General features: G+C 47.2%; 2 protein-coding genes and 1 non-coding gene across 18 annotated transcripts in view; all 3 read right to left on the bottom strand.

Annotated features, from left to right (window-relative positions):
• Sdc3 (syndecan 3) overlaps positions 1 to 1,420 on the bottom strand; it is a 31,758-nt gene extending 30,338 nt beyond the window's left edge. Inside the window, exon 1 of the mRNA XM_051188951.1 lies at positions 1,145 to 1,420. Coding sequence (XP_051044908.1) covers positions 1,145 to 1,276 — 132 coding nt within the window. The 5' untranslated portion in view covers positions 1,277 to 1,420. The remainder of the gene's footprint in view (positions 1 to 1,144) is intronic.
• Positions 1,421 to 11,785: 10,365 nt separating this feature from the next.
• Positions 11,786 to 27,045, bottom strand: part of Pum1 (pumilio RNA binding family member 1) — a 109,123-nt gene continuing 93,863 nt past the window's right edge. For all 16 annotated transcript variants that reach the window (XM_051188936.1, XM_051188935.1, XM_051188938.1 and 13 more), the window contains 5 exons: positions 25,149 to 25,286; positions 21,766 to 21,891; positions 20,932 to 21,053; positions 18,453 to 18,645; positions 11,786 to 13,594 (listed from right to left, as the gene is read on the bottom strand). In XM_051188936.1, the coding sequence (XP_051044893.1) occupies positions 13,463 to 13,594; positions 18,453 to 18,645; positions 20,932 to 21,053; positions 21,766 to 21,891; positions 25,149 to 25,286 (711 nt within the window). In that variant the 3' untranslated portion in view covers positions 11,786 to 13,462. The remainder of the gene's footprint in view (positions 13,595 to 18,452; positions 18,646 to 20,931; positions 21,054 to 21,765; positions 21,892 to 25,148; positions 25,287 to 27,045) is intronic.
• LOC127225524 (small nucleolar RNA SNORD103/SNORD85) lies at positions 17,331 to 17,413 on the bottom strand. The gene has a single exon (XR_007834807.1). It is a non-coding gene; the product is annotated as a small nucleolar RNA SNORD103/SNORD85 (small nucleolar RNA).

Below are 27,045 nucleotides of genomic sequence, written 5' to 3'. Positions count from 1 at the left end.
AGAGGGACAATCTGAGGCTCTCAGCCACTGGACTCCGAGACCAGGTCTTTGATGTCAAGGGTAATTTTCTATAACACTTCTGAGAAGCAGTTCCACAGGCGGAGTGGGCAACGCCTCCATTCTCTCAGGTACCTCTCCCCACATCCCTATCAAGGGGGGGAGAGACAAGGCATGGACCACCGGGGGCTGTCCTGGGCTCTCCCTCCCCAAAGCTGACAGCTTGAGGAGCTTGGGGTCCACAGAGCAACCCAGGGCCCTTCCTGGTTCCCTACAGCCTGGACACTGTGCTTAGGAGAGAAGGGGCGTGCCTGCCAGTCTGGGCTCTGGTGGTCATCTGAAAGGGTGGGGACAGCCATTGCTCCTGGAGTCAACCATGGGGGTAGAACCTAGAAGTCCCCAGCTCACTCAACCTATAGCTAGACACCTGTCAACTCAGAACTCACTTGGGACCTGGGTTCCTCAGAGCAGGAATGTGACTCATCCACCTGCAGGACCCCCTTCCTCCAGCTCCCCTAATGAAGCCAGGACCAAGTTCAACCCCACAGAGGGACAGTCAGGGGTCACCTGGTAGACACCCATGTCTCCTGGGGTGGGGGCTTCTTCAGGCCCACCATCATCACACACTTGTACACACAAGTGTGTGCTTTCACACACTCCCATGGGTCAAAGCACACACCCCCTCACCCGGCAGGCACACAGCCATGGCCATGGTGGCACACGGTGTGCACAATGGGTCACCCTCGTGTGAAGCGGGGTGCTGATGGCATCCACCCATATGGACAGAGCCTTCCCATGCCCACACCCACAGGTGCCCATGCACCCTTCTCAGAAGCGGACACACACACACGAACACACACACACACACACACACACAGGGTCACCCTCATTCACCTCCGTGGGTCACCTTCATCGACTCACCTTCCTTCCCCTCCCCCTCGGAAGCCCCCAAGGCCCTGCAGGCAGCTTGGGATGGGTTGGGGGTGGGGAGGAGGCGAACCGGCATATACAGGACGCACACGCTTCCCGGCGGGGAACGGACCCCCAGAGACCGGGACACACCCAGCGTGGCACGCGTGGTGAGGGGACAAGCAGAGACACGCGGGGAACATACGGGAGACCCTCCTGGAGCCCATCCATCACTTACCCCTGCGGCGCGGCCGGCCAGCAGCAGCAGCAGCAGCGGTGGCAGCAGCAGCCCGCGGGCCCCGGGCGCGTGGGTGGTGGTGTCCACGCGCGGCCCGTGTGCGGCCCCGCGACGCGGCGGCCCCGGCTTCATGGCGGCCTTTGTTCGCGGCGCGGGCTGCGCGGGACCTGCGCTCGGCTCCTCGGCCGCCGGCTCCGCCTCGCTCGCTCGCTCGCTCGCGGCTCCGCGCCCACAGCGGCCGCGCCCGCAGGAAGCGTCGCCGCCGCCGCCGCCGCCGCCGCCGCCACCGCCGCCCCCCGCGCGGGCGGGGCGAGCAGGAGGGCGGGGCCGCGGCGACAGCGGCACGCGACACCGCCCCCGGCCTCAGTTTCCCCGGGCACGGTGGGGCCGACAGGCGTTGACATCTGCTTGTCCCAACTGTGGATCTGCGGAGCACGCCGTGGGCAGAGTCGCAGGAGAACCTGTTCCTCCAGGCAGCACCCGGGGTTCCTCTGCCTCCCGCAGGGCGGTGTCAGAGGACGGCCCGACCCCGATCTGGGGTCCCCCTCGTCTTCCTGAGCTTCTCCTTTGCCTGTCTCTGTCTGAGAGACACTGACTACAGCCTTGGCACCCCGAGTCCAGGGAGCAGGGACTTGGGTCAATTACAGTCAGGCTTGGGGAGCATCAGCACGCGTCTGGCTCCACTGAAGTCACCGGTGTTGGCCATTCACAGGGAATCAGTTGCACCAAGGGACCTCCGAGGAATCAGCAAGGCATTGGTTAGGTGGCACATGGCCCGGCCAGGACCCCTTGAGGTCCATGCAGTCAGCATTATGCCTTTGATGGACATGGGTTCTTGTCTCGCACAGGCCCTTGGAAAGAAATCCTGAGCATGAAGCTCAGCACCATATAAGGCAGAGTGTGTGATGGGTTCCCTAGAGGGGGTGAGAAGCTGGGGCGTCACAGGTATGCAAGGCCTGCCTGGCTGCCTTCAGCAGACATCCTGAGAGGAGGGAGGGGGCCATTCACTCCGTGGTTTACAGATCGCTAGGAAAGAGCCAAACCTGGGTAATGAATGTCAGTAACCCCAGCACTCAGCACTTAGGCTGAGGCAGAGGGATCTCAAGTTCAAGGCCAGCCTGAGCTACATACAAAGTTCCCGTCTTTATGAAAATAAAGGGAAGCGGAAGCTGGACAGATAGGTCATCAGTTAAGAGGACATATTACTCAAGGATATAAATTCAGTTCCCAGCACCCACATGGTACAGGTTGCAACTGCTTGCAACTCTAGCTTTAAGGGATCTAAAACCTCTAGCCTCCAAGGATGCCTGTGCCCGCATGCACACGTGCGGACGTGCACACACAGACACACACGCACAAATAACAAAAATAAATCTTTTTAAAATTAATAAAAATAAATAGCCAAGAGATAGTGTTGCATGCATGCCTTTAATCCCAGTACTCAGGAGGCAGAGGCTGGCAGATCTCTGTGAGTTCAAGTCCAGCTTGGTCAACACATCAAGTTCCAGGACAGGTTCTACAGCTACAGAGAAACCCTGTTGAGAGAGAGAGAGAAGCAGGACAGATAGTAGTGGTGCACACCTTCAATCCCAGCACTTAGGAGTCAGGGGCAGGATCTCAGTGAGTTTGAGGCCAGCCAGGTCTACAGGGAGAATTCCAGGACAGCCAGGGCTACACTACACAGAGAAACCCTGTCTAAAAATATCAATAATAATAATAAATAATTACACCTTTTTTTTAGAAGATGGGGTTTTATGTAGCCCAGGCTGACCTTGAACTTGCTATGTAGCTGAGGATGGCCTTGAATATCTGATCCCCCTGCCTCCATAACATTCTATTTATGTGGAGCTAAGGATCAAACCCAGGGCTACATCCCCAGCCTCTCAACAAGATTCTGTTAAATCAATCCCATTCCTAAGTATTTTGGCATTTGGAGGTGTGACGCTTTGGAGAGTAGGACAGGAAAAGATTGGCATGCTGAGGAATCAAGCAATCGGGAGCCGGCTTTATTACTAGCACAGCTAGGAGCTGAGGAACTCTGGGTCCAGGTTAAGAAGTGCTTGGGTTCAAATCCTGGTTCTGACTATCATGAGCTGTGGTACTTGCCTGTGCAAATACACCTCTCCGAGCCTGTTTACAATGTACCAGGGAAATTATGATCGTATGGGTTTCACTTACTCATTCAGAAAACAGAGTTTAACACCTAGTGGGCACTGGGTCAGGGGACAGGCTGGGAAGGTTTTATGGGCTCTTCTCTTTCCTGTACTGGGAATTCAACTGATGTGGATGGGACACAGATATGGGTATGACACCACTGTCCAGAGTGGCTGAGCAGACCAAGGGGACAAGGGGACAAACTGGTTCTGAGGTGCTCCTAAAGGGCCAGCAGGGATCAAGGAGACCCAAGGACTGGTATGTCAACTTGGTGCAAAGACGACTTTGGAACAGCTGGATCTGACTAATGGATAAAGTACTGAGCTTTCCATGCTGGGAGGCAAGCAAGGCCCAGAGAGTTGCTCATAGTGGCCTACCAGTTGCCAGGGAGCATGGTCTAGCCTTGCCCTTTTCAGTCCACATAACCAACCCCCTTCCCTAAGAACCTAGCAGAAAATCTTGTGGGGAATCTTTGGCCAAGGGCTCCACCTGCTGTTTCTCAAAAGCATCCTCACAGACAGAGCTGAGAGGGTGCCCTCCAGAATAGGAGTCTCCCTGGGAATTCAGTCTCTGGGCACATGTTGCCTCACAGGTCACCCAATACCTTCATGTGTGTCCTTACCACACTCCAGAATACCAGTGTCCCCCTCCCTGTGCTAGCCCCATCCAAAGAGACACCACAGAGAGCCCTTCTCCAGCTGCCCCCCTAGCGTGTACAGGTCACCTGGCACACTTCCTGACTCCCACTGGTAAGCAGTTCTGACCACACCCGCCCAGGCTTCAGTAGTCCTTCTGTCTTTTCCAGAACTAGGAAAAGCCAGATCGTCAATGGACAACAACTGCAGGGATTCACCCAAGCCGCCTTCACCCCACACTTCTCTATGACATGATGCCATCACCCCTATATTTCAGAGCTAGAGAAGAACTGGTCTCCTGGGAAGAAAGAGCTGCCTCCATCGGCTTAGCCCATAGCAGGTGTGGGGACATTTTCTTGATTAATGATTGGATTGATGTGGAAGAGCTCTACCCACTGTGAGTGATGTGAGCCCTGGGCAGGCAGGTGGTCCTGGAGTGTACAAGAGAGCAGGCTGGGACTGAGTGGTGGTGACGCACACCTTTAGTCCCAGCACTCGGGAGGCAGAGACAAGCAGATCTCTGTGTGTTTGAGGTCAGCCTGGTCTACCTACAGAGTGAGTTCCAGGACAGCCAGGACTACACAGAGAAACCCAGTTTTGAAAAATCAAAAGGAGAAGGGGGAAGGGAGGGAGGGAGGGAGGGAGGGAGAGAGGGAGGGAGGGAAGAAGGGAGGGAGGGAGGGGAGGGAGATGGTTCAGTGTTAAGATCATTGACTGGCTGAGCATGGTGACGCACACCTTTGGTTCCAGCACTCGGGAGGCAGAGGCAAACAGATCTCTGTGAGTTTGAGGCCAGCCTTGTCTACAGAGTTCCAGGACAGCTAGGGCTACACAGAAAAAACACTGTCTTGGAAGGAAGGAAGGAAAGAAGGAAGAAAGAAAGAAAGAAAGGAAAAAGAGAAGGAAGAAAAAAGAAAGCAGGCTGAGCAAGCCATGGGAAACAAGTCAGCAAGCATCCTTTCTCCATGGCCACCGCTTCAGTTCCTGCCTTGAGTTTCTGCCCTGACTTCCCACAGTAGTTGACTGTGATGGAAGAGTTGTAGGGTGAAATAAACCCTTTCCTCCCCAAGGTGCTTTTGGTCATGTTTTATCGCAGCAACAAAAAGCAAAGCAGGACAGCAGTTCAATCTCACTACCACCCTGCCACCCAAGCTGACCAGTGAGAGCCAAGACCTTGGCCTCTGCATTGGGAACTGTTTGATGAGTGAATTACAGCATCACTGAGGGGGCACATTCTAAACCAAGGACATGCTCAGACACAGCCTGGCACCCAGATGACCCAATCTCTCCCACCCTTTCCTCCCCCCTTCCGTGAAACTGTCTCCTAGGTAGGGAAGCCCCCAAAAGGGATTGGAAGAGATGTCATCATTATCCCACTCAGTTCAAGGTTGTACCCCAGACTTGACTCGAGAGCTGTTATCTCTCCACACGCCTCCCCCAGAGATTTGGCAAAGCAGGTGGGGTCCTCAAAACTCAACAGTCCTCAGAAAGCTGAGATTATTGGACATCTCACTGCCAAGCCCCGGCCAGGCATCTGCTCTCTAACTCCTCCCACAGGCTTGGTGCTGTGAGAGCCAAGTGATTGCCCAGGCTGCAGTGAGTGCCTTGCCTGCTGGCTCTGAGGGCCCCTACTTTGAGTAGGAGAATCTGGGGCATAGAGATCAGTAACTTGCTCCTGGTTTCACAGGCAGGAAGTGGACAAGCCAGGATTTGAACTAGGAATCTTGATCCAACTCTTAAAGAAAAAAAAAAGTTGATATTGTTTGATTATGTGCATGTGGGGAGGGTGCTTGAGTGCAGGTGCCCTTGGAAGCCAGAAAAAAGCTTCCGGGCCCTGAAGGTAGAGGTACAGGTAGACAGGAGCCACCAAATATAACTGCTGGGGATATAGGTTCTCTGAAAACACAGCAAGTTCACTTAACTGCTCAACCATCTCTCTAGCCTTAAAAAGAAAAAAAAAAAAAATAGAAATAGAAATAGCCAGGAGGTGGTGGCACACACACCTTTAATCCCGGCACTCAAAGGCAGAGGCAGGCAGATCTCTGAGATGAGATCCAGGCCAGTCTGGTCTACAGTGTAAGCCAGGGCTACACAGAGAAACCATCTTTAAAAACCAATAACCAAATAAAACTTTGAAAAATTGAGATGGTCCCACTATGTTACCCAAGCTGACCTGGAATTCTTTAAGTAGATAGCCCAGGCTGGCCTTGAGCTAACAGATCTGCCTGCCTCTGCCTCTGAGTGCTGGGATTAAAGGCGTGTGTCACCACTGTATGACCTGACTTGGAACCTCTGTGCTCGGAGGTCACTTTGGGACTGAGGGGTGGAAACTCACAGGCTTCTCCTGCATTTTCAGCCCCTCCCTTCTCCCATTCAAACTTCTCTTTTTTTGCCCCAAGAGTTAGGATGGAGGCCAGAGTCAAGATGTGTTCTCTGGGAAAGGCTTGGTGACACAAGGCTGGGGAGTCAGTGACCTTCCAAATACAGGAACTGAAACAGGGTCCTGGCAGGATTACATCAGACATGGAGGAACCAGATTCAGCTTTGCAGAACTCTGGGTCATCTTTGCCCTGCATGTGGAAATCCAGCGTGGACAGCAGCGGATAGCCACAGAGCCCAGTCATCTGTCATGGCACACGGGAAGGGGAGGAGTTGGTCAGTCTGGGCTAAGTGGTCTTTGTGTCTGGGATGGCTGTGGATGGGCCAGTAGAAGCCTCAAGACCCCAACAGGTCCCTTGGCAGCACAGTGTTTGGGTCAGAACTTCTGGAACAGTGGGGTCTGCTGGAAGGCACTTGAGGCTTCAGGGCCTGCTGCGAGGGGGTGGGGGGAGACGAGGGGATAGGTGGGGCTGGCCCTGGGGAGCCTGAGCAGCCACCACCATACTGTTTCTACATCAATTTGCTTCTGAACAGATCCTTGAGCCCAGCCTGGTGCTGGGATGAGGCTACCCCCTGTGGAAATCTAGGAAGGCATCTCAGGAGTGATATCTGGGGGGGGGGGGGCAGACGAGTGCTGGGGAAGAGGTGCTAAGCAGCCTGGAGCTGGAGCATGGCCTGGACCTTCGTCCCGACATCCCGGATGTGGAGAGGCATGGGGCATCTATCCTGGGCTGATCATCACCGTGGCTGAGACTCCTAAACTGAGCATTTTATTATTTCTCATTGAGAGATTCGCAGAAGCACATGCTTGCCCCAGATAGGACTCAACAGACTGCAGAAGTGGCTCCATCGGAGCCTGGCTTGGGGTGACTCAGCAGCAACTGTGTCTTCAAAGGCCTCAGTACAGGTGACTCGCAGAAGCTGCATCCTACCCGCTCCCTCTCTGTCTAGGGGCAGCTACCCTGCTGAGGAGTGTTTCCCCACTCCAGGGCACTGTTTCCATCTTATATTAACTCAGACAGGGACAGGCCCCGACTCCAAGGGTGTCACGTGGCTATTGCAACTCCTGATGGTCACCGTCATGTCCAAACTGAAGAAAGCAGCTTGCCCTGAAATTTCACACTGAGGAAGGGAAGGTGAGGTGACAGGTGAGATGCCACACAGTCCATGGCTGAGCTGGAACTGAATGGTTCACTCCTCACCCTGGCGCCTCCTCCCAGACTCAGCCATGCTCACATCTCATCAGCTCCTGATTTTGAAACTCTTAGGTCATGACTACTTCTGCCTAAGACGCTGGCTGAGGTCACAGGAATAGGAAGGACTGTGGGGACCCTAGGCCTAGACTCACCTGTCCTCCTTTCCATGCTGAAGACCCAAGGACTGGGAAAGGAGAGGGGGGGGGGCAGGAGGAGGGCAGCGGTTGAGACCAAGGGAGAGAAAAAAATGCAGGAAATGAGGGGGCAAGGGGATGAGGGGAAGAAGGGAGGAAGTGGGAGAGAAGGAAGGAGGAGGGAAAGGCATTACCCCAGAAGCCTCTGCATAGCACACCCAAGTTTCTGGGAATAAACTGCACATTTGAAGTCATTTTACTAGAAGGGAAAAAATGAACTTCCTGAAAACACTTTCCTTCTCACCCCTTCTTGAGACTGGAACTGATGGCCAGGAATCCTGGCCACACTGGGCCATGCTCTTCGAGAACAGCTGTTGTTAGGAATGAATACATCCTAGGGGTCTTGCGAAACTGGCACCAAGCCCCACAACTGTTGAGCCAGAGCCTGGATGAGGCTGTCCTGGAAAGACACAGACAATGCCTTGTAGATGCTTTTAAGTGGAGCCGTCCCTTCTTTGTCCCCAGAGGACTTGTGTCCCCCTCGCCTAGATGGCAGCCGGCACAGGGACCTGGAAACACAGGGCAGCCCTGGAGTTGAGTCCTGGGTCCACCACTTCCTGAAATTCAGAATTCAATGGTAGCACAAGGGTGGATCCTACCACCACTGCAGCTAGCCAGCAACTGTTTGGATGTCACTGTGTGAAACTGAGAGATGGGTCAAGATACCTCTGGGGGGTCAGGGAGTGAACAGCTGGAGCGGGTGGCTTCCACATGAACCCAGACTGCAGGACGCTCTCAAAATGTCTCCAGAGCTAGGGAGCCACATGTGACCTAACTTTAAAAGTCAAATCACCCTTACATGCTGTTCTACTGTGGGCCGTGATTTTAGGAGGTGAGGCCCCCAGTGAGGCACTAGGCAGAAGCCCACTCCCACTTAGGTGTCCCACATTGGGAGATGTGCTAGCCATCCTAGCAAAGAATCCAAGTGCCTGCCAGTGCAGCAAAGGAAGGAAAGGCGGTGCTCACTTGCAGCTCTGGGTCAGCAGCTGCCACAGGCCCAGTCAAGTTCTCCCACTTGACACTGGAGGAAGAGGCCCACGGGGCTGGGATGTGAAGCCCCTGGTTACACAAACACTCGGAGGTCTGGGCTGTTTTGAGAGCTTGGGTGAGTAGGTTAGGGCCTAGACCCCCTTGAACCTGGGGCTGCTCTTCTCAGGTCCTATCATTCACAGACCTCACCAGGTGACAGACAAGAGTGGAAATGGAAACCCAAAGAAGGCAAAGGCTCCACAGGGCTCAAAGAGCAAATCAAAACAATTGGATCTGAGCCAGGTATATGAGCTTAGGTTTCCAACCCAGGCAATGAAGGTCTGGACATGCACATTGGGGACTCCTAAGAGAAGAAGAAACAAAGCTCACTTCACTTCCTGGTCCTTAAAGCCAGAGCTTGCTTGAATCCTGGAACCCTGAGAACTCCATACTGCTTGCTTTAGGCAGCAGCGCCCTCATGTGGCCAAAGCTGGTAACCACAGAAGTCACAGGTTGTTGTGACTTGGTTTGCGAATTTATTTTCTGCAACTGCATTTTATTTTTTTTAAATTTAGTTGTTTTCATGTTTATGGGTCTTTTGTCTGCATGTCTGTCTGTACACCATATGTACATAGAATCCAGAGAGGCCAAAAGAAGGCACCATACTCCCTGGGACTGGAGGTACAATGTTCTGAGGCATTTCACTGGCCCTTCTGCAACTCTAAAAGGTAGCAATTGCCAGGCCATACAGACAATGGCAGAGCAAGATGCAATAAACAGAGCATTGGGTCAGGGTCAGCAGACCCAGATAAAACCCTGGCTTGGCTAACAATGCACACGAAGCCTGGATCTTCTCATCTTTTCTTCACAAGAGCTTAGAACATCTACACTCCCTCCTAGTGTCACAAGATGAGGGGTGGACACAGCATGCAGTCACATCAAATCGTGTAAAGTGGAAATGACAAACTACCTTCCGATGGTGGTAGAATTGGTGGTCAATGAGATACACTGGATAGACTTCTTTAATGATAGTAGTTTTTGTTTGCTTAAGACAGGCCTCCTTCGGGTGGGGGAGACTGCTCAGTGAATAAAGAGCTTGCCACCCACCTGTGAGGATGAGTTCAAATCCCCAGAGTCCATGGAAAGCCAGAAATTATAATCCTGCATCCTGCCATGTGATGAGAATCGGAGACACAAGAAGCTTGTGGGTCAGCAAGCATATATAGCAACTAAGTAAAACCTGCCTCAAACAAGACTGTTATGGTAAGGATGGACAAGCAAAGGCTGTCTCCGACCTCCATGCCTGTGCTGGTGGATTATGCATCACCTTCAGGCCTCCCCAACCACAAAGACAGGGTCTCATGAAATAACTCTGGTCTTCAATTCCTGTACCTCTTACCTCCACGTGCCAAGTGCTGGGACTGTAACTGTGTACCAGCTCGGTTGGTTTTGTTTTTCAAAGACAACCTTATTCCTGTAGCCTAAGCTCAAACTCTCTAACCTCTTGTCTCATTCTCTTAGGGTTGAAACGACAAGCTTGTGAGCCCATAAAATAGTTCATGCTCTCTGCATAGCCACCCAGTGAATGGGGGAAGGGAAAGCAGAGGTTCTGCATCACCTCTGTTCATAAGCTGTTAGTCTGCTACTGTAAATAGGGGAAATGCAGATGCTGCTTATTACATGACATACTGGGCACGATTCAGTTACAGAATCTCCATCTACACAACTGCTTTTGAACACGCTTACTACTATTTAGATAGTTTCTCCTTTTGTAGAGAATTCAGTCTCAGGGGCATACAAGGATTAAACACACTTCATCCTCACTCTACATGCAAGGTTTGATATTAGGGGCCATCCCACTTCCAACATGTGTTTTTCTACTGAGATGCTAAAGGAAGAGCCCAAACCAAGCACAGGAGGACAAGGCCAGCCTTGAGCTGCCCTACAACACAGGCCCCAGGTACATACCTGCTCTGGGAAACCATGGTAGCAACAGGCAAGGCTAGGGTGTGGCCTAACTCCAGTTGTCCAAGAAAATCAGACCTTCAACTGGAAACATTCCTCACTTTCTGGCCTCAATTTGTGGCCCTGAGGGCTTGCTAGCCCCTACATCCTAGAGGAGACCAGATGAAATTCCAGAGGTGGCATGGCTTTCCTGGCTAAACCAACCTTTGTCAATTTTCGCTAAAGATGTCTCTTGAAGAACAGCTGGGTGGGGACCCCCAAGGATAGGCTTCTGTGAACCCAAAGACACAGTCATTTTGAGGATAATCAGAGAGGCTAGATACTGGCCACAACCCAGTCTCAGAAAAGAAACCTTTCAAGGCCCAAACTGCAGAGTCTCCTATAAGATGGTCATCAGGACAGTCAGCCATGGACACAGGCTTGCAGAAAGGGGCCTAGGAGACCAATTCCAAGGGATTTCCAAGCAAGCTAGGTATTGATGGCAGTTTTCTTTCTTTCCTTCTCTCTCTGTTTCTGGAGACAGGGTTTCCTTGTGTAGCCCCTGGCTGTCCCAGAACTAGACCAGGCTAAACCCTAATGCAGAGATCTGCCTGCCTCTGCTGGAATTTAAGCCACCAGGCCTGTGTGGCAGTTTCCTCTTACGTGAAACAGTTCCTCAAGGAGAGTGGGGAGGTCATGAGATTTGGGAGCAAAAGGTCACATCCAGGAAAGGCCACACTGAAGACTAAGGCACCTCTCCATCTTCCTATGTGCTCTGCGGAGCATTCCAGGGCTCCAACACTGCAGGGGAGAGGAGCTTTGCTTCATGGTGGTGCAGCTGTTTTGGGGTAATTAATATGTGCTCTGGTGCGCTCCCCCACCCCCAGTAAAAATTTACTGGTTCATAAAGATGGATTCTGGTGCAATCATTACTTTTGTCTGTCATGAGTTCCCTTTCTGGGGTGAAAGACACACATTGGCACATGTGTGTGTCTCATAACACTGGGAAACCAGGCTTTTGCACAAGGCAGACTGAACTCAACCTCTCAGGTCAAATTAATCAGCTTAATACTCCACCCTTCCTGTCTATCCCAGGGGCAGCAGAAAAGCCAGTCTGGAGCAGGGCTCACCTGAGCAGGTGTGGGGAGTGAAAGTGATACAAACAGCAAATTCAGATTCCAAAGTTCTGTATTTTTTCAAAATAAAGATCACACATTGTTTAGAGACAATCTACACAAGAGTTACAAAAAATAGTTGCCCAGGCATAAGCATACACAGGTTTGTTAATTATACACATATGGTTACAAGTGTGCTTGCAAAAAGTTCATTGGAAATATACACAAGGCTCTGGAAATGTACACCATGTAGTGTTACAGTCTATATTCAAACGAGGATTGACAGTATGTTACATTCACTTACAAGTAGACAAAATGCAAAATACAGCTCATCTGTACAAAACGGAGGGCGAGTCACTTTACAAGGGGAGGCGCTGAGCAGGGGAAGGGGCAGGCGAAATTTCTGCACGTCCTTTTTTTTTTTTTTTTTTTTTTTACTGTCACAAAATAAGCAAAACAGTACTTTTTTTAGGATAAAAAAAAAAGAACACTAGTGTGAACTGAATCGTGTGAAATAACATTTAGAAAGGCTCTCACTACCATCTTGACTAGCTGACAAAACAAGCTATTTTTTTTCTTTTTAAACATTAACTAGGCTGTATAAAGAACATTTATTCTTTCAAAAGGAAAAAAAAATTTACTTCTGGTTGAAATTACAATTTACAATATACAACACTATCTGCTACGACCATAAAAGGTGGATATACACCGAGTGCACGGGGCTGGCTGATTCTCTTTTCTTACCAAAAAACGTGTTTATGTTGATTCAAACTTCTCCACATTTACATTACAGGTATACAAATGTACAATTGTACAATCAAAAGTATGTCCGACTACTAGGGTACAATATAGATACAGATTAGACATCCGAACAGGAAAATACTACAAATCCGTATATATGCAAAGTCTACACAAGTATACACTATGTATCTATAGAAGCAAGACCAGGAGCAGAGCTGGGTTTTCTCTCATGCTAGATAATCAGATTCTGCTTCTCAGTGTTCATAGAAAGCAAGCCCACGGGCAGCACACAGCCCTGCCCACTGGTCTTGGGCCTCTGCCCCTGGATCTGCAGCCACCACCTCAGCATGAGGTCATCTCCCAAAAAAAAAAAAAGTGTTATGAACTCCGTATCACAAGCTGATGCTTTAGCAACTCTGAAAGGTTCCCATTTCACATATGTATATATGTATATGTATATATATATATTTTATAAACAGTGTTAAATGCCAGTCTGGGGTCATTTAACTAAAATTCAAATTTCTCAGTTTGTTTTTTGTTTTGTTTTGTTTTTTTAATAAAATGAGGTGGGGAAGAGCTATTTGCAAAACTTGCCATAAGGCAAATGAGTTAAAAACCTTTTTTTGTCTTTTTTTTTTTTTTAAACTTTTTTTGTTAAAGCAACCACCCTGAAAGTGTCCACATGTGGAATATAGATACAACAAAGAACAAAACATGTGGCCTCCCGTGTACACTGATTTACCTATGTACAAGTTCCTATACACCAGTAAACAGCAGGGCAATTAGTCAATTAAAAAAAATAATTAGTACATGTTATGTGTAATAAAATGAAATTTACAAAGGCCTTTCCACGAGTGGATCTGATTCCTTTTAAGAAGGGAGTAATCCCGGACCAACCATTGCCCACTCTGACTCTATGCTGGGCATTTCTGGTTGCTGGTTGGATCTGCCAGGGTCAGTGAGGTCAGCGGGACAGGGATGGATGCACTGCTCAGATGATACCATTAGGAGGGCCACAGATGGGCCCCAAGTCTACGCCATTCTTCATGTAGTACTTCTCCAGCTTGGCCAGAATGTGCTTGCCATAGGTGTACTTCCGCAGAGTCGCGATGTGTGGTCGGATCTGGAGAGGACAGTGTGTGTTACACCGGCCAGAGAGGCCATGACGTCACCAGTGCCTTCCCAGATATAGACTGTACCTGGTGCACATACTTCATTCACCCCACAAAGATATCTTTGTCTTCTTATTGCTAGCAAGCCAGAAGCTCTTGCCCCTAAGCACTGACACAGGACAGGAAACCCAACCAGGGCAGGGCAGGACAGCACATGGCAGCCAGCTGCACAGCACCTGCCCACAGGCACACAGATCACCAGGCTGTCCCGGCAGTTGGGATTTCCTTTGGGGAACCATTCACTTGAACTCACCACCTGATTCCTGCCTCTCCAGGGCATAGGACTGCTTCTAGTTAACTGAAACCAACAGTGCTGGCTAGTTTTTATGTCAACTTTACAGAAGCTAGAGTCATTTTATTTTGGAAAAGGGAACCTCAACTGAGAAAATAACCCTACCTGATGCAAACCGTAGTACATTTTCTTGTCTGATGATTGATGTGGGAGGTCCCAGCTCACTATGAACAATGGCACCTGAGCACAGGCTGAGCAAATTACTGGGAGCAAGCCAACAAGCAGCACTCTTTTACAGCCGCCTCTAAAGCAGGCTGCCTCCAGGTTTCTGCCCTGACTTCCATGAATGAAGGACATTTAATAAGATCAAACCAATCCTTTCCTCTTTGTGTTGCTTTGGTTACAGTGTTTTTTTTTTTTTTTTTTTTTTTTAACCACAGCAATAGAAACCTTAAGACAGACAGAAATTGGTACCAGGTCAGAGGCAATGCTATGTGCTCAGCTCACTGGGCTTCTGTGGGAGCGTGGAAGAGAATGCTGTGAGCAGTGCAGGTCACAAAGGCCTGGCTATGAAGCTTCAGAGGAAAACAAAGACTAGCAGGACCATTCAAGTGATATTTGGAGTTAACCACTAAAGTGAAAAACTTTGCTTTGCGGGTTCATTGCTACTTGGCCAGCTGGGCCCATGAATAAGGAGACCAGCATCACTGAAGCCAAATCTTCAGGATCAGCTGTAGTTAGAAAAGCCCGAGAGGCCCACATGCTGCAGCCATCCTTGGTAATGTGTAAGACCCTTCCAGGTGGCACTGGTTTTGAAGGGGTCATGGAGAGAAGGTGAAGCTTGGAAATGCAAGTAAACAGGAAGGGCCATTGGTGAAGGTGCAGACTGAGTGGCAGAAGGCCCAAAACTGAAGGAGACATGAGAGAAGTTGAGGCTTGGCACCAATATGGCACTGTCAAACTCCCTGGAGAGTACCCAGGAAAGGTTATTGGTGAGGGCGGAGCCCAGTGCAGAGACTCCAGTACCATAGCAGCTGTGGAGTGGAGCCAGCCTGAGCTTAGGAGACAAACTGTAGGGGCTGCAGATGACTGTCCAAGCCTTCTGGAGGAACCCAAAGGATCCTGGGTGAGTCCCACAAGTCTGACACTGAGCTTTACACTGCAGGATTGTGGTTTTCTTTAGTTAGAATGACCGTGCCTTGGTTCTTTCTCCTTGAAATGAGGACGTATTTAACTTATTCTGATTTTACAAGAGCCCAGAATTGAGAGAATCTGGATATTTTAAAGAAATAAAACTTTTAAAATATTTGTAAAGGCTGCATAGCTTTTAAAAGTTGAGGATTTTATGTTGTGAGGTTAGTATTAATATGAGGATCCTGAGGATGAACAAAAAAGGGAAGGTTACGTTTTACAAGTGTGATTGTGTGTCAAAGTAACAAGGAGTCTTTTGTGCTAGCTAGTTTTCATGTGAATTTGATAAAGCTAGAGTTATAAAAGAGGGAACCTCAATTGAGAAAATGCCCCCACCTGATTGGCCTGTGAGCAAGACTGTGATACATTTTGTTGTTTGATGATTGATGAGGGAGGACCCATCCCACTGTGGTTGGTACCACCTCTAGGCATGTGGTCTTGGCTATAAGCAATCAGGCTGAGCAAGCCAAGCCATCAAGCGGCATCCATTGTCTCTGTATCAGTTCCTGCCTCCAAGTTCCTGCCCTGAATTCCTTCAATAATAGAGTAGACCAAGAATTTTTAAAGATGAAACAAACCCTTTCCTTCCAAAGTTACTTTTGGTCATTGTGTTTTATCACAGAAATAGAAAACCTTAAGATACCAATAGGTGGATTAGATAGCTAGATACAGTAACAAGAGAAGGAAGATCGACACTATGACAGTGTAGCTGAGGGAAATGAAAGATACAGAGGGGCTCTGTAGTTCAGACAAAGAAAAAACGGAATAGGAATAGCACAGGTTATTTCAACCCAGAGATTCATCTTCCAACTACTTGTGACACATCTCTGGCACTCTTACTCCACCAACCTGAGCTCTGGTCATGCCTGTGAATAAATACTCTCTTGGGCCAACTTCCCTGGACCTGTTCCTGTGCACCCAGGTGAAAGGGATTAGAATTCTCCACTTAGAGCTCAAGGGCCAGGCTACATACTTAGCAGTGCTGACTCCCTTCTGCTTGGCTATTAACCTTATCAACAGAGAATAGAGATGGAGAGGGGCACTTTGTGTTCCCACCCAAAACTCACACATAAACCCCAAGGAGCACCATGCCAGAGGAGACAGGTGATAGACCACCTTGAAGCCTACAGGGTCAGCAGTTAGTCTGCTCAAGTATAAGCACAGAGCAAGGAAGGGCCAAGGAGCTCTAGAAACTGCTGTGAAGCCACACAGAACACAGGCTAGGAAAGAGCACATGTCTATCCTGGCACCTTCAGTGACAACAGCTGGTAACAAAGTAACAATCCACTTCCTTCCCAAGGATCCAGGAGTGTTGTCCCCCAGATGTTGTAAGGACCATATCCTCAACAAGGGCTTCTCTCACTGGGATCCCAGCCTCGAGCACCCTTGCTTTGGATAAACACACAATTTGGCTTTCACAGTTCTTAATCTGCACACTTTCCTTCCCTCTCTCCTTTGCTGGACTCCATTTTTGACTTGAATTAGTGAAATGTTAGTTTCTTCTCTTCTGCCACTGGCCCTGGCAGTGAGTGAGTAGTTCCTGGCCCTCCCTCTTCTTCTGATTCTATCTTCCACTGACTGCTTCTCTTCAACCTGAAACATGCTACAAGCTATTGGCTCAGCTATTTACATGGTTTCCCCTCCTCATAGTTACAGCAGTGGCACAATAGCAGAACAATTGTTTAAAGCACAGTCCTGGACGTGAATGAGTGCTTGCCACCAAGCCTGACAACCTGAGTTCCATCCTTTGAACCCACATGATAGAAGGAAAGAAACTAACTCTAGCAGGTAAGCTGTCCTTTGACCTTCACATGCATGCCAAAGCACACACATAAAGTAAAAATAAATGTAAGAATTATTAAAGTGTCTCTTCTCAGGTCCCCAAGTCTTCACTACTTGTTCCCTTCCTGTAAAGCTGTGCTCAAATGCTCTTCCTTTAAGGAGTCCTCCTTCTACCTATACACTGCACTCTATTCTCTTGCCCTTCCTGACTTTCCTGTGCCTCTGAATACACTTTCTTGGTGAGCCCAGGGCAACTCTGTTCAGAAGAGCAGGTTATAGCCACAGGCTTAGTATTTGCTAACCAACAACTGTGCTTCTAGCTCCTACACACAACAGCCCTGCCTAACTCATAGCACCTCTACACACCAACAAGCTATGAGATGCAGTCCCAAGTGTCCTGGGCTCCACCAGCCTTCAACTGTCACCATCTGCACCACTGGCGGGGAGTGGAACGGCTTTGAGTCAGAGCTGGTGGGATTCTGCCTGGCTCAGAACGAGTCCATCACAAAGATTCTCATTATCGAACTTGGTCCTCAGTGAGGGCAAGTGGGTCATCACTGCCAGAAAACAGCAATCCCTCCACTGAGAAGGCCGAGGGAGCCCAGAGCACAAAGGCTGAGGGGTGCAAGCCAGAGGCATTGGCACCACCTGGCACAAACAGCTGTGGTGTGCCTTCCCTACCTGTGGGCCTCTTGGGTGACTCCCCATCAACCCCCACTCACAGCAGCTATCTGTTCACACCTCTATTTCCTTTCTCCTGCCTTGCCTCTGCACGGGTGGGGTGAGGTGAGGGCCTCCGCCATGGGCAACACTGCTTCCCACTGCTCCTGTCTACTGCACTGTGGGCCAGTGGCAAGGAGCGGCCTTTGCATGGAAGTATGGTGCGAGCAGTGAACATGAGAAATAAGAAAAAGAGACAAAGGAAGCAGACTATCCTAGACTGATAAGCTGATCTCAGAGACCAGAGAGGGAATTACTTCAGAAGAAAGTGTGGTAGCACATGCCTGTGATTTCAGTACTTAGAAGGCTGAGGTAGGAGAATCATAGTTTTAAGGCCTGCCTGGGCTACACAATGAAGCTCTGTCAACAAAACAACCCCCCCAAACAAATAAACAAACAGGGGCTGGGGACATGACTTGATGACTGAATGCTAGCTTAGCATGTACCAGGCCTGGGCTCAACCACAAAACAATATGCAAAACCAGGTAAAGGGCACCTGCCACAAAACCTGACCACATCAGCACATGATCTAGATATGTACCACAGCACACTCACACACTAAACAAAGTGTTAAAAACACTGTAGGCATATAATGCACAGGAATACATACAAAGAAAAAACCCATACCTATAAAAGGAAAAAAAAGGGGGGGTGGGGGAAGGAGAAAGAAAAAGTTTAAAACAAGAAACAAGGCCCCCATAATGTGAACTGAAGAGGAATGGCAAACATGGAGAGACCATAGTGAACCTAAAACAGTAGGAGGAGGGAAAACAGAACAAGCCTGGTACAGCAACACAAAGAAGCCCAATATCTGCCATTCTCTGTATCTGAACACATTCCATCCGGTCCTCTGCCCACTCTGGGCTGGTACCCAACCTACTTACCTTGTGCATGACTATCTTTCGCTGACCTGGCTCGGCCACATCAATCATCTTCTGGACCACATAGTTGGCATACTGATCCTTCATCATGGTGTATAAGGCACTGTGGGGACCGTCATTCATGGTGCATACCTCATCAATGAGCACAGCACGCTCTGTACGTGAGGCATGAGTGACACACTTCTCCACAACATTGCTGTCATAAGAAAAATTAGGAAAAACAATCAGAAAAGATCCTCTCTTAGGCTGTGTATATCAGGATGAACAATGAGGGAAGAAACAGTACATATAGGGAGCTCATTTGTCCAGAGTCTGGCTCTATAAGATTCTTGTTTTGGTCTTAAACACTGGAGTATCCAACAGTGAGTCACCTGAGTCCCAGTATTCCAGGAAAAGGGCACTGACCCATAGTCTGATAGACACACAAGGCTCACAGCAGAGTTTTCTAACAGCTCAACTAGTTTGCAATCACTTTTTCAACACATATCAAGATATGATGCTATACTTGCACCTACAAGCTCGGGGTCAGCAACCAGGCTCTATCAGCACGACTCTAACAGACGCTGTAGTAGTAGTTCTGGGCTCAGTGAAGGAACTTAAGCTGGATCACAGCACTTTCAGCTACTCAGAAGCACAGAAGCCCTACATTATGCCAGCACTTATGAACATTGAATGCCTGGCTGCCAGACTGATGGCTAGTCACCACACTGAATCCCTCAGACTGCCTGCCTGCCGTTATTAGAAGACATGCATCCTCAGTTCTCTGAGCACAAAACTGTGTGAACCAACAACAGAGTGTGCTAAGCCAGGCACAAGTGTCACACGCCTTTAACCCTAGCACTCAGGAGGCAGAGACAGCAGATGTCTGTGCGTTCTAGGATAACCAAGGTGACACAAACAGCATCCTGAAAACAAAAACAAACAGAAAAGAATGTGCTGCGTGCAATGCTGGCACTGAGCAAGACCCAGCAGCAGTCAATATATGGGAGTTGATGAAAGCTGAGGCTTTGTCAAGAGCTCAAAGAGGAGAGACAGCTCTAGGCTCTAAAACCTCAAGGAAGGAGAAAAGGCTCAAAAGAGGCCACACTTACCTACAGACGATAACCAATAAGCACAATCCCAGGTGGGCACACTGCCTGCCTGTTAGCTTCTCTAGACTAAATTACACATTAAGTGCTTTGATTTTAGGCTGCAGCACTCTTGAATTAATGGACCAGCTAGAAGGCAAGGTGGATAAAAGTGCTTGCCACTACCAACCCTGATAGCCTAAGTTCATTCTCAGGAACCCACAGGATAGGAAGAATCTAATCTACTCTACCAAGTTGTCATCCAGACTCTACACGGGCACTATGGAATAAATAAGCTCAAGCAGAATTCTAAGACATAATTTAAAAAAAAAAAAATTTTTTTTTGACTAATTACAAGTAAGTATTAATGAACATCAATATAAACACTGACAAATAGGAGGCATGCCTTCTGTTTAGCAAATCACACAAAAACGCCAGGGAAGGAACTCCTGGAAAACCCATCAGTATTGTATTGCATGAGCATTGAGAATGAATCTACGTAGAAAAGCACCCCGCTAAGGCATTGACACGACGATTTCCCAAGACTGGTGCTCTGAAGCTAAGTGGAGGCCTGGGCAGACCTGGTAAACTGTCCCTTTCATGCCAAAGAGGAAGATGAGGAGAGAACATCTCACAATGCTTACCACTACAGTCAGAAAACATACTGGGGAACAAAGTACATCGTTTTTGAAAGTCCCCAGATTTCAGCGGCAACTCCAAAGGAGTAGAAAGAGCCGTTAAGAAAGCCTTTGAAGCCATGCTTGGTATACTACTTGAATTTTTAAAGCAGGCAACACTTAAAAAAAAAAAAAAAAAAAAAAAAAAAAAAAAAAAAAAAAAGGCGGGGGGGCGGGGGGGGGGGAGAGAAGAGGCTAAGACTGACAAACTGGCTTTGATACCCAGAACCTGTAAGGTAGAAAAAGAGAACCAAGGCCCACAAGCTGTCTTCTAACTTCCACCTGGGCATGATGGTCCAGTGCACAAGAGTACAGGCACATGCATACAAATAAAAATAATAAACAAGCAAATACAAAAACTTCCGGAAAAAAGCATTGTGGAATAATCTTTTTGTATACTATGAAGATGTGTAGCTCCTATTGGACAATAAAAGCAGAACAGCCAATAGCTAAACAAGATTTCCAGACACAGAGAATGCTAGGAAGGAAGAAGCCAGGATGCAGAACAATGAATGGGCATTACAAAGTAACAGGTAACAGAACCACATAAAAATGGGTTAATTTAAGTTCTAAGAGCTAGTTAGAAACAAGCCTAAGCTCTTAGCCAAGCTTCCATAATTAGCAATAAGCCTCCCTGTAGTGATTTGGGAGCTGGATGGTGGGATAGAAAACTGTCTGACAACAAAAAAGATTCTGCAGCTGAAGTACTACCCAATCCTTGATTCCCAGAGCACACACCTTGCAAATTTGTGCTGACTCAATACAAGTACATTGCCTCGGATCTCTGCTACAATTTTGCTTTTATCCTCAGGACGACCATGCTCCAGTACATGTTGGATTACATAATTTCCATACTGATCCTATTTGAGAAGCAACAAAACAAAGAAAATATACATAAAAAAAACAGTTCTGTAGGTAACTGGATCTTCCAAATAATTAAATATCTATCACTCTTATAGCACCACAATGGCTAATGGAAATGTGAAGGAACCTTCAACAATTTTCTAAATGGACAGGTGGTAATAATTTTCCCCTCTCATTACAAAACAAACACTGTTACTAGAATGCAGAGTGTTTTTCTTTACATATTTATACACCTACTTCCTAGCTAAATGCTTTGCAGATTACTAACTACAAAAAAGTAGGACTGCAATTACTTCAGAATGGGGGAGGGAAAGTTCAGGAAATAAATGTTTTCTATTAGAATGGAAGCTGCAAAAAGTTTGCTTTTGCCTTTCTATAGAAGATGTGCATCCAACAAAACAGTCAGGGTTCATTATTTTATCAGTAGTAGAAGCAAACACCAAAAGAAGAATCAACCGGTACACTTGGTTTGTATGCCAGTGGAGCAGAGACCCAGAGGTATACCACGATTGCAGACTCCAACTCAAAGGCCAGTGCTTCAAACCGTTGCCCATACTCATGAAACACAAATTGGGCTATGATGGAAACAAGCTCCAAAGATTTGAAGGGCACTGGTTAATACTTCTAATAAAACACATTCTAGGCCTACAGGAGCCCAGAGGGTGGGGGAGATAATATATGCAGCTCCTCTTCTGGCAACCATAGTACCTGCACAAGCTGCTCCGTATGCTGGTGAAGTTCCTCGAGGATAGGGAGAGTCTGGTCAGGGAGACAGTGCTCTAGGATCCTCTGAATCACCCTGCATCCATAAGGGTGTGTAGACAAAGCGAATACCTGGAGCAGAAAGAGCCAAGACAGTTGCTTCAATAATGTTACTTCATTATCCCACCTCTCTGTTTCACAGATAAGTTTAACCCACTGTGTGCTAATTAACCAATTTCCTGGGTTGCTTTAGGAATTCATATATGTGTATAAATTAGCTGAAACGAACCTTTCCAAGAAGCCAAAAATGAAACAGAAAATGAGTCAAGGTACTAAAAAATCCACTCAGTCACCCCCAAGACAGCGCCCCTTACCAGCAGGAAGTAGTTTGGAAAGAACGACGCCCAAATTCCCAAATATTGTGTATAAATGTTTGTTTTCATTTAATTGGACTTTGTTATATAAAATTAAATAAAAATAAAAAAAAATCCACTCAGTCAAGAATCAAGAGTGTCACCAGGCAGTGGTGGCACACACCTGCTATGGGATAATCCCTCTGTATGCTGTGAATATATTTTATTACCCCTGGTTAATAAAGAAGCTGCTTTGGCCTATAGCAAGTCAGGATAGAGTGAGATGGGAAATCCAGAGATCCAAGGAAGAAGGGCAGAGACAAGGGCAGATGCCAGAGTCACCAGAGCAGCAAAATGCATTACAGAGAACAGGTAACACAAGATGCAGCTTGTGGTGGTGGTGGCAATTGCCTTTAATCCCAGTACTTGGGACCCAGAGACAGATGGATCTCTGAGTTCAAGACCAGTGTAATTATTTTGGGATGGGAAGCAGGGAAACAAAAGTGGTCCTTCCATTTACACACAGCATTAAACCCAGCAGCACTCAGGAGGCAGAGGTAGGCAGACCAGTTCAAGGCCAGCCTGATCTACAGAACAAATTCTGGGACAGCCAAGACTACACAGAGAAACCAAATCAGGATCAAAAGTGTCAACCAAGTGCCTTTCCAAAGCATAAGATAAAAAACAGAGAGAAAGAGAAACTGGACATGGTGGCTAGTACCTTTAACCACAGCACTCTAGAGACAGAGACAGGGATCTCTTCAGGGAAGCCAGAGGAATGGAGTTGAGACCCTGCCATGAAGCAAACAGCAAAACAAAACAAGAAGGCTACAGATGGAGCTCATTGGTGAAGTGCTCCCTTAACCCTATTCAGACAAAGGCTGAAAAAAATCCAGCATAGAGAGGCACAACATAAACAAGCCCACAACACAGAGTAGAATAAATCTGGACACTTTCATACAAACAAGCTACATACAAGGCTGGCTGGGACACTGTTAGGTTTAGAGCAATAAAAAAAAGTGCATGAGTTTTAACTGTCCTGTTTTGATTTGATTCTTTTGGGGTATGGGAATTGAAACAGGCATTCTTTCCAATGCTAGGCAATTATCCTGCCACTGAGTTACACCCTTACTGCACATACTCAAACTAGGAAAGATTCTGGTCTTTCCTAGTTGTAAGAAGTACCTCACATCTCCAGTCAGAATACCACTGTGGGAACAGTAGTGATGTCTTTAATCCTAGCACTCAGAAAACCAACACAAGAGGATCACCAGGTTAAAGGCCAACTGGATCTATAAAGCAAGAATCTGCTTCAAAACAGCAAGGAAAACAGAAATGAAGAATCCTAAGAGTAGTTACATATCTCATATGTGGGGAGTGCTCGAATTCCTCAAGTGTCAATTAGTGGACCAAGTGCTTGCCCTTTTATTTGCTACATGGCAATATAGTTGTACCTGCTACCTGAGGTCAGCTTTGTAAAGACGCTGCCTGCACATGGTCTAAAGCAGCTTATTTCACTGTACCAGGTTTCCAAAGCCACCCCTAAACATTCATTGTTTGTGTAGAATGTCTACCTAGCACGCTGCTGGCAAAACATGACACTTTTAAACCTAGACTTTGGTCCTCAGACATTACTTGTTTGTTTTTATTCTTCATTTTTAAACTTGATATGCACTGGTATTTTGCATGCATCTATCTATCTATCTATCTATCTATCTATCTATCTATCTATCTATCTATCTATCTGTGAGGGTGTTGGAATTTCTGGAACTGAAGTTACAGACAGTTGTGAGTTACCATGTGGGTGCTAAGAATTGAACCTAAATCGATGCTCTTACTGCTGAGTCACCTCTCCAGCCCTTTAAAAAAAAAAAAAAAAAAACATGCTAAACGTGTCTTTCACCATATACATTTGCAGTTAGTCTAAAATACTGAATCAAAGAAATAAAAATTCTGAAATCAAGAAGATATTGATTAATTTACAGTGCATAGTGAGGTCTCTTTCTGAGCCTCATTTTGTACTTTCTTCATCAACTGATAATCTGTGCTTCTGGAAATTGTTACTTCATCTTTGGTTCATTTTTTTCCCAAGCACCACATACTGCTTCCTTTGATTGTAGGAATTCTTCATCTAATATAGCTGCCAATGTTTTGACAGTTTTAATGGCTGGCATCCAACCCATGGACTGGAGATAGAGCCCAACATTAAAATGCATGGATACCAGCTGCAGCTCATGGGTTCCCCATTACTCCCTCAAAAAGCAGGACAATCATTTTCTCCTTTGTTTTAATTTTGTTGTAAATTCTTTGGGCCGGAGGGTTAGCTCAGCCGTTAAAAGCTTAGCTCAAACCCATAAATTCTGTTTTATATTCTGACTAACTTAATGACTTTTTAAAGATTTTATTATGTAAAAGTGGAGTCTGATCCCTTGGAACTAGTTACAAATAGTAGAGATGTAATGTGGGTGCTGGGAACTGAATCCAGGTCCCCTGCAAAACCAATAAGTGCTCTTAGCCACTGAGCCATCTCTCCAGCTGCAAACATCTCAGTGAATGATGTGTTTCCCTCTGACCCACTAGACCTAAGTCTCCCAATAACCCCTAGGTTCTGAGTTTCCTTAAGCACGTGTTAAGTGACTAGAACAAATCCCCACCCTGAAAAACAAAACTCTAAACCGCGCTTTCATTTAAGCTTGACACAGCACTTCTTTGAGAAATATTGCCCCTCCTCCCAAGAAAGAATCTAGATTCATCTGACCAAATTGTTTTGTTTTTACCACTCTGTCCCACTAACTTTAGCAAGGTGCAAAGAGATAGACAGATGGGTGATATATAGGCAGGAATAACTAGCCATGGTAAAATAATCTGAATATTAAATTCATCTTAGCAGCTCTGCTGCCAGCTATGTAATTCCATGACAGACTCCCAGAATGAAGGGAAGAAACCTGGTAACATGGCCAGGTTGACAACAGGGGAAAAGACGCTTGTGAGTGAAGTCTGAGACACATGCTGATGACATGAGCCCAAGTCACTTACCTGCCCCTTGAATGCATCAATGATAAACTGCAAGGACTGGGGCTGCACACATTCAATGCACTTCTGAACCACATGATTGCCATTCTGGTCTTTCACACACTTCAGGACATGGCCATCTAGCTCCCGCACCATCTCATTCTATTAGAGACAAAAAAGGCAACACCAGAATCATAGTCAGCAAATACCCAGACAATCCCCACTCCCTACCAAGCAGCAAAGCACGGCACAGATCCATGACAATCAAAGTAAAATAGTCAACTATAGCCATGCATCAACACAGCAAGCGAGTGAAAGCAGGTGTGACCTAAAACAATATCGAACTTTGGAAAAGACTTGTTGAGGCTCTAAAAACAATGACACCAGCCAGATATAGAGGAACAGACCTGTAACTCTAGGTCTTACGATGTGAAGATAGACTGAAGTTGCCACACAGCAACTCCTAGGTCAGCCTATGCTACCCTAGTGAAAACTAATTTGAAAACATGTCAAGGTTTAGTGGTATACCTTGTAATCTAAGCAACAGGGAAAGGGAAGCAGAAAGATCAAGAGTTCAAGGCCAGTCTTATCTACAGAAATAAGTTCAAGTCTGACCTGGGCTATATAAGATGAAAAGCTATTGGGGGGGGGGGATGCCTATATGAAGTGCTCAGGATAGAGAAGTTCATACAATTCATTATACTCATACTCACAACCATGTAAGATAGATAGATAGATACATACATACATGCTATTGGGGGGGGGGGGGGTTGACCTACCCAGGTGAGAAAGAGAGCTGAGCCCTCCTAACCTCCTAACAGACCACATTAGGCAGCAAAGGAGCAGAGAAATCACAAAGTTTGTTCAAAAAGACAGACTGTGAAGCCTCAAACCCAAGCAATGGGCTGCAAAGATGCAGTCCACATTTTCTGGAAAATACCTGTCAATTACATAGTTGGCCCTGCAATTCGAGAACTTGAGAGGCTGAGAAAGGAGGACTGCCTCAAATTGAGGCCAGCCAGAGATATTCACCAAATTCTGGCCTGCATGGGCAACAGAGTAAAACAGAGCCAGTGGTGCTGATGGTACATTCCTAGCAGGTTCAAGGTTAACCTAGATATGGCAAGAACATGTCTCAAATGGCTCCCAGTGTCTATAGTGTCCAAATAGTAGGTGACCAAATAGGTAGACAAACAGCACAAAAATACTCTACGCTGGGATGTGTGCTGGAATCAGCTAGGATTTTGACTGGAGCCTTTCCCTGAGACTCCTTGCCTCAGGTCACCTGAAGTGAAATGCTGAGCCTGGCTGGGCAGAAACTGCTCCCCAGGTCCCTACTGACTCCATCTGCGTTTTAACTTCTCTGTGCTCCTCTGTATATCTGCTAGAATGCCACAGCCATTTTAACCAGGCACCATTTATGAACAGTAAATGGATCCCAGAGGTATTGACTCTAGAGGAACTAAAATATCACCTAACAGAAGACATTTGTGATCACAAAAGAGCATTTACTAACCCGACACCAGAAAAAAGCCATTTGCCTGGGAGACATATAGAAATGATAAAACTCATCTCATAAAATAATAAATGTGATTCTACAACAAAGTATATAGTCCACAGCAGAAGAATAGTCCAAACTCAAAAAAGGCAACAGAGAAACTGGGTCAGAGAAAGGACAACTGTAAGACTTCTCTGCCTAGTGGGACAAGCTCATGAATCTAGCTGCTCAAACCACCTTAGGCACAAGACTTCCAAGGCCAGTGGCAAGGCACTCACCCGACCTGAAAAAATCCTGGTTTCAACCCCCAGCATTGCCACAAAAGTGGAGAAGGAAGAGATGCAGAGAAGGACAGAGAGGGAAAGAAGAACAATAGCTCCTAGAAAAGACATGGAAATGTGAAAAATCTGGCAAAACAACTTG

Source organism: Phodopus roborovskii, unplaced genomic scaffold, assembly GCF_943737965.1.
Source record: "Phodopus roborovskii unplaced genomic scaffold, PHOROB, whole genome shotgun sequence".
Lineage (NCBI taxonomy): Eukaryota > Metazoa > Chordata > Mammalia > Rodentia > Cricetidae > Phodopus > Phodopus roborovskii.
Note: the sequence above shows the minus strand (reverse complement) of the source record. Positions and strands in the feature narration are given on the sequence as shown.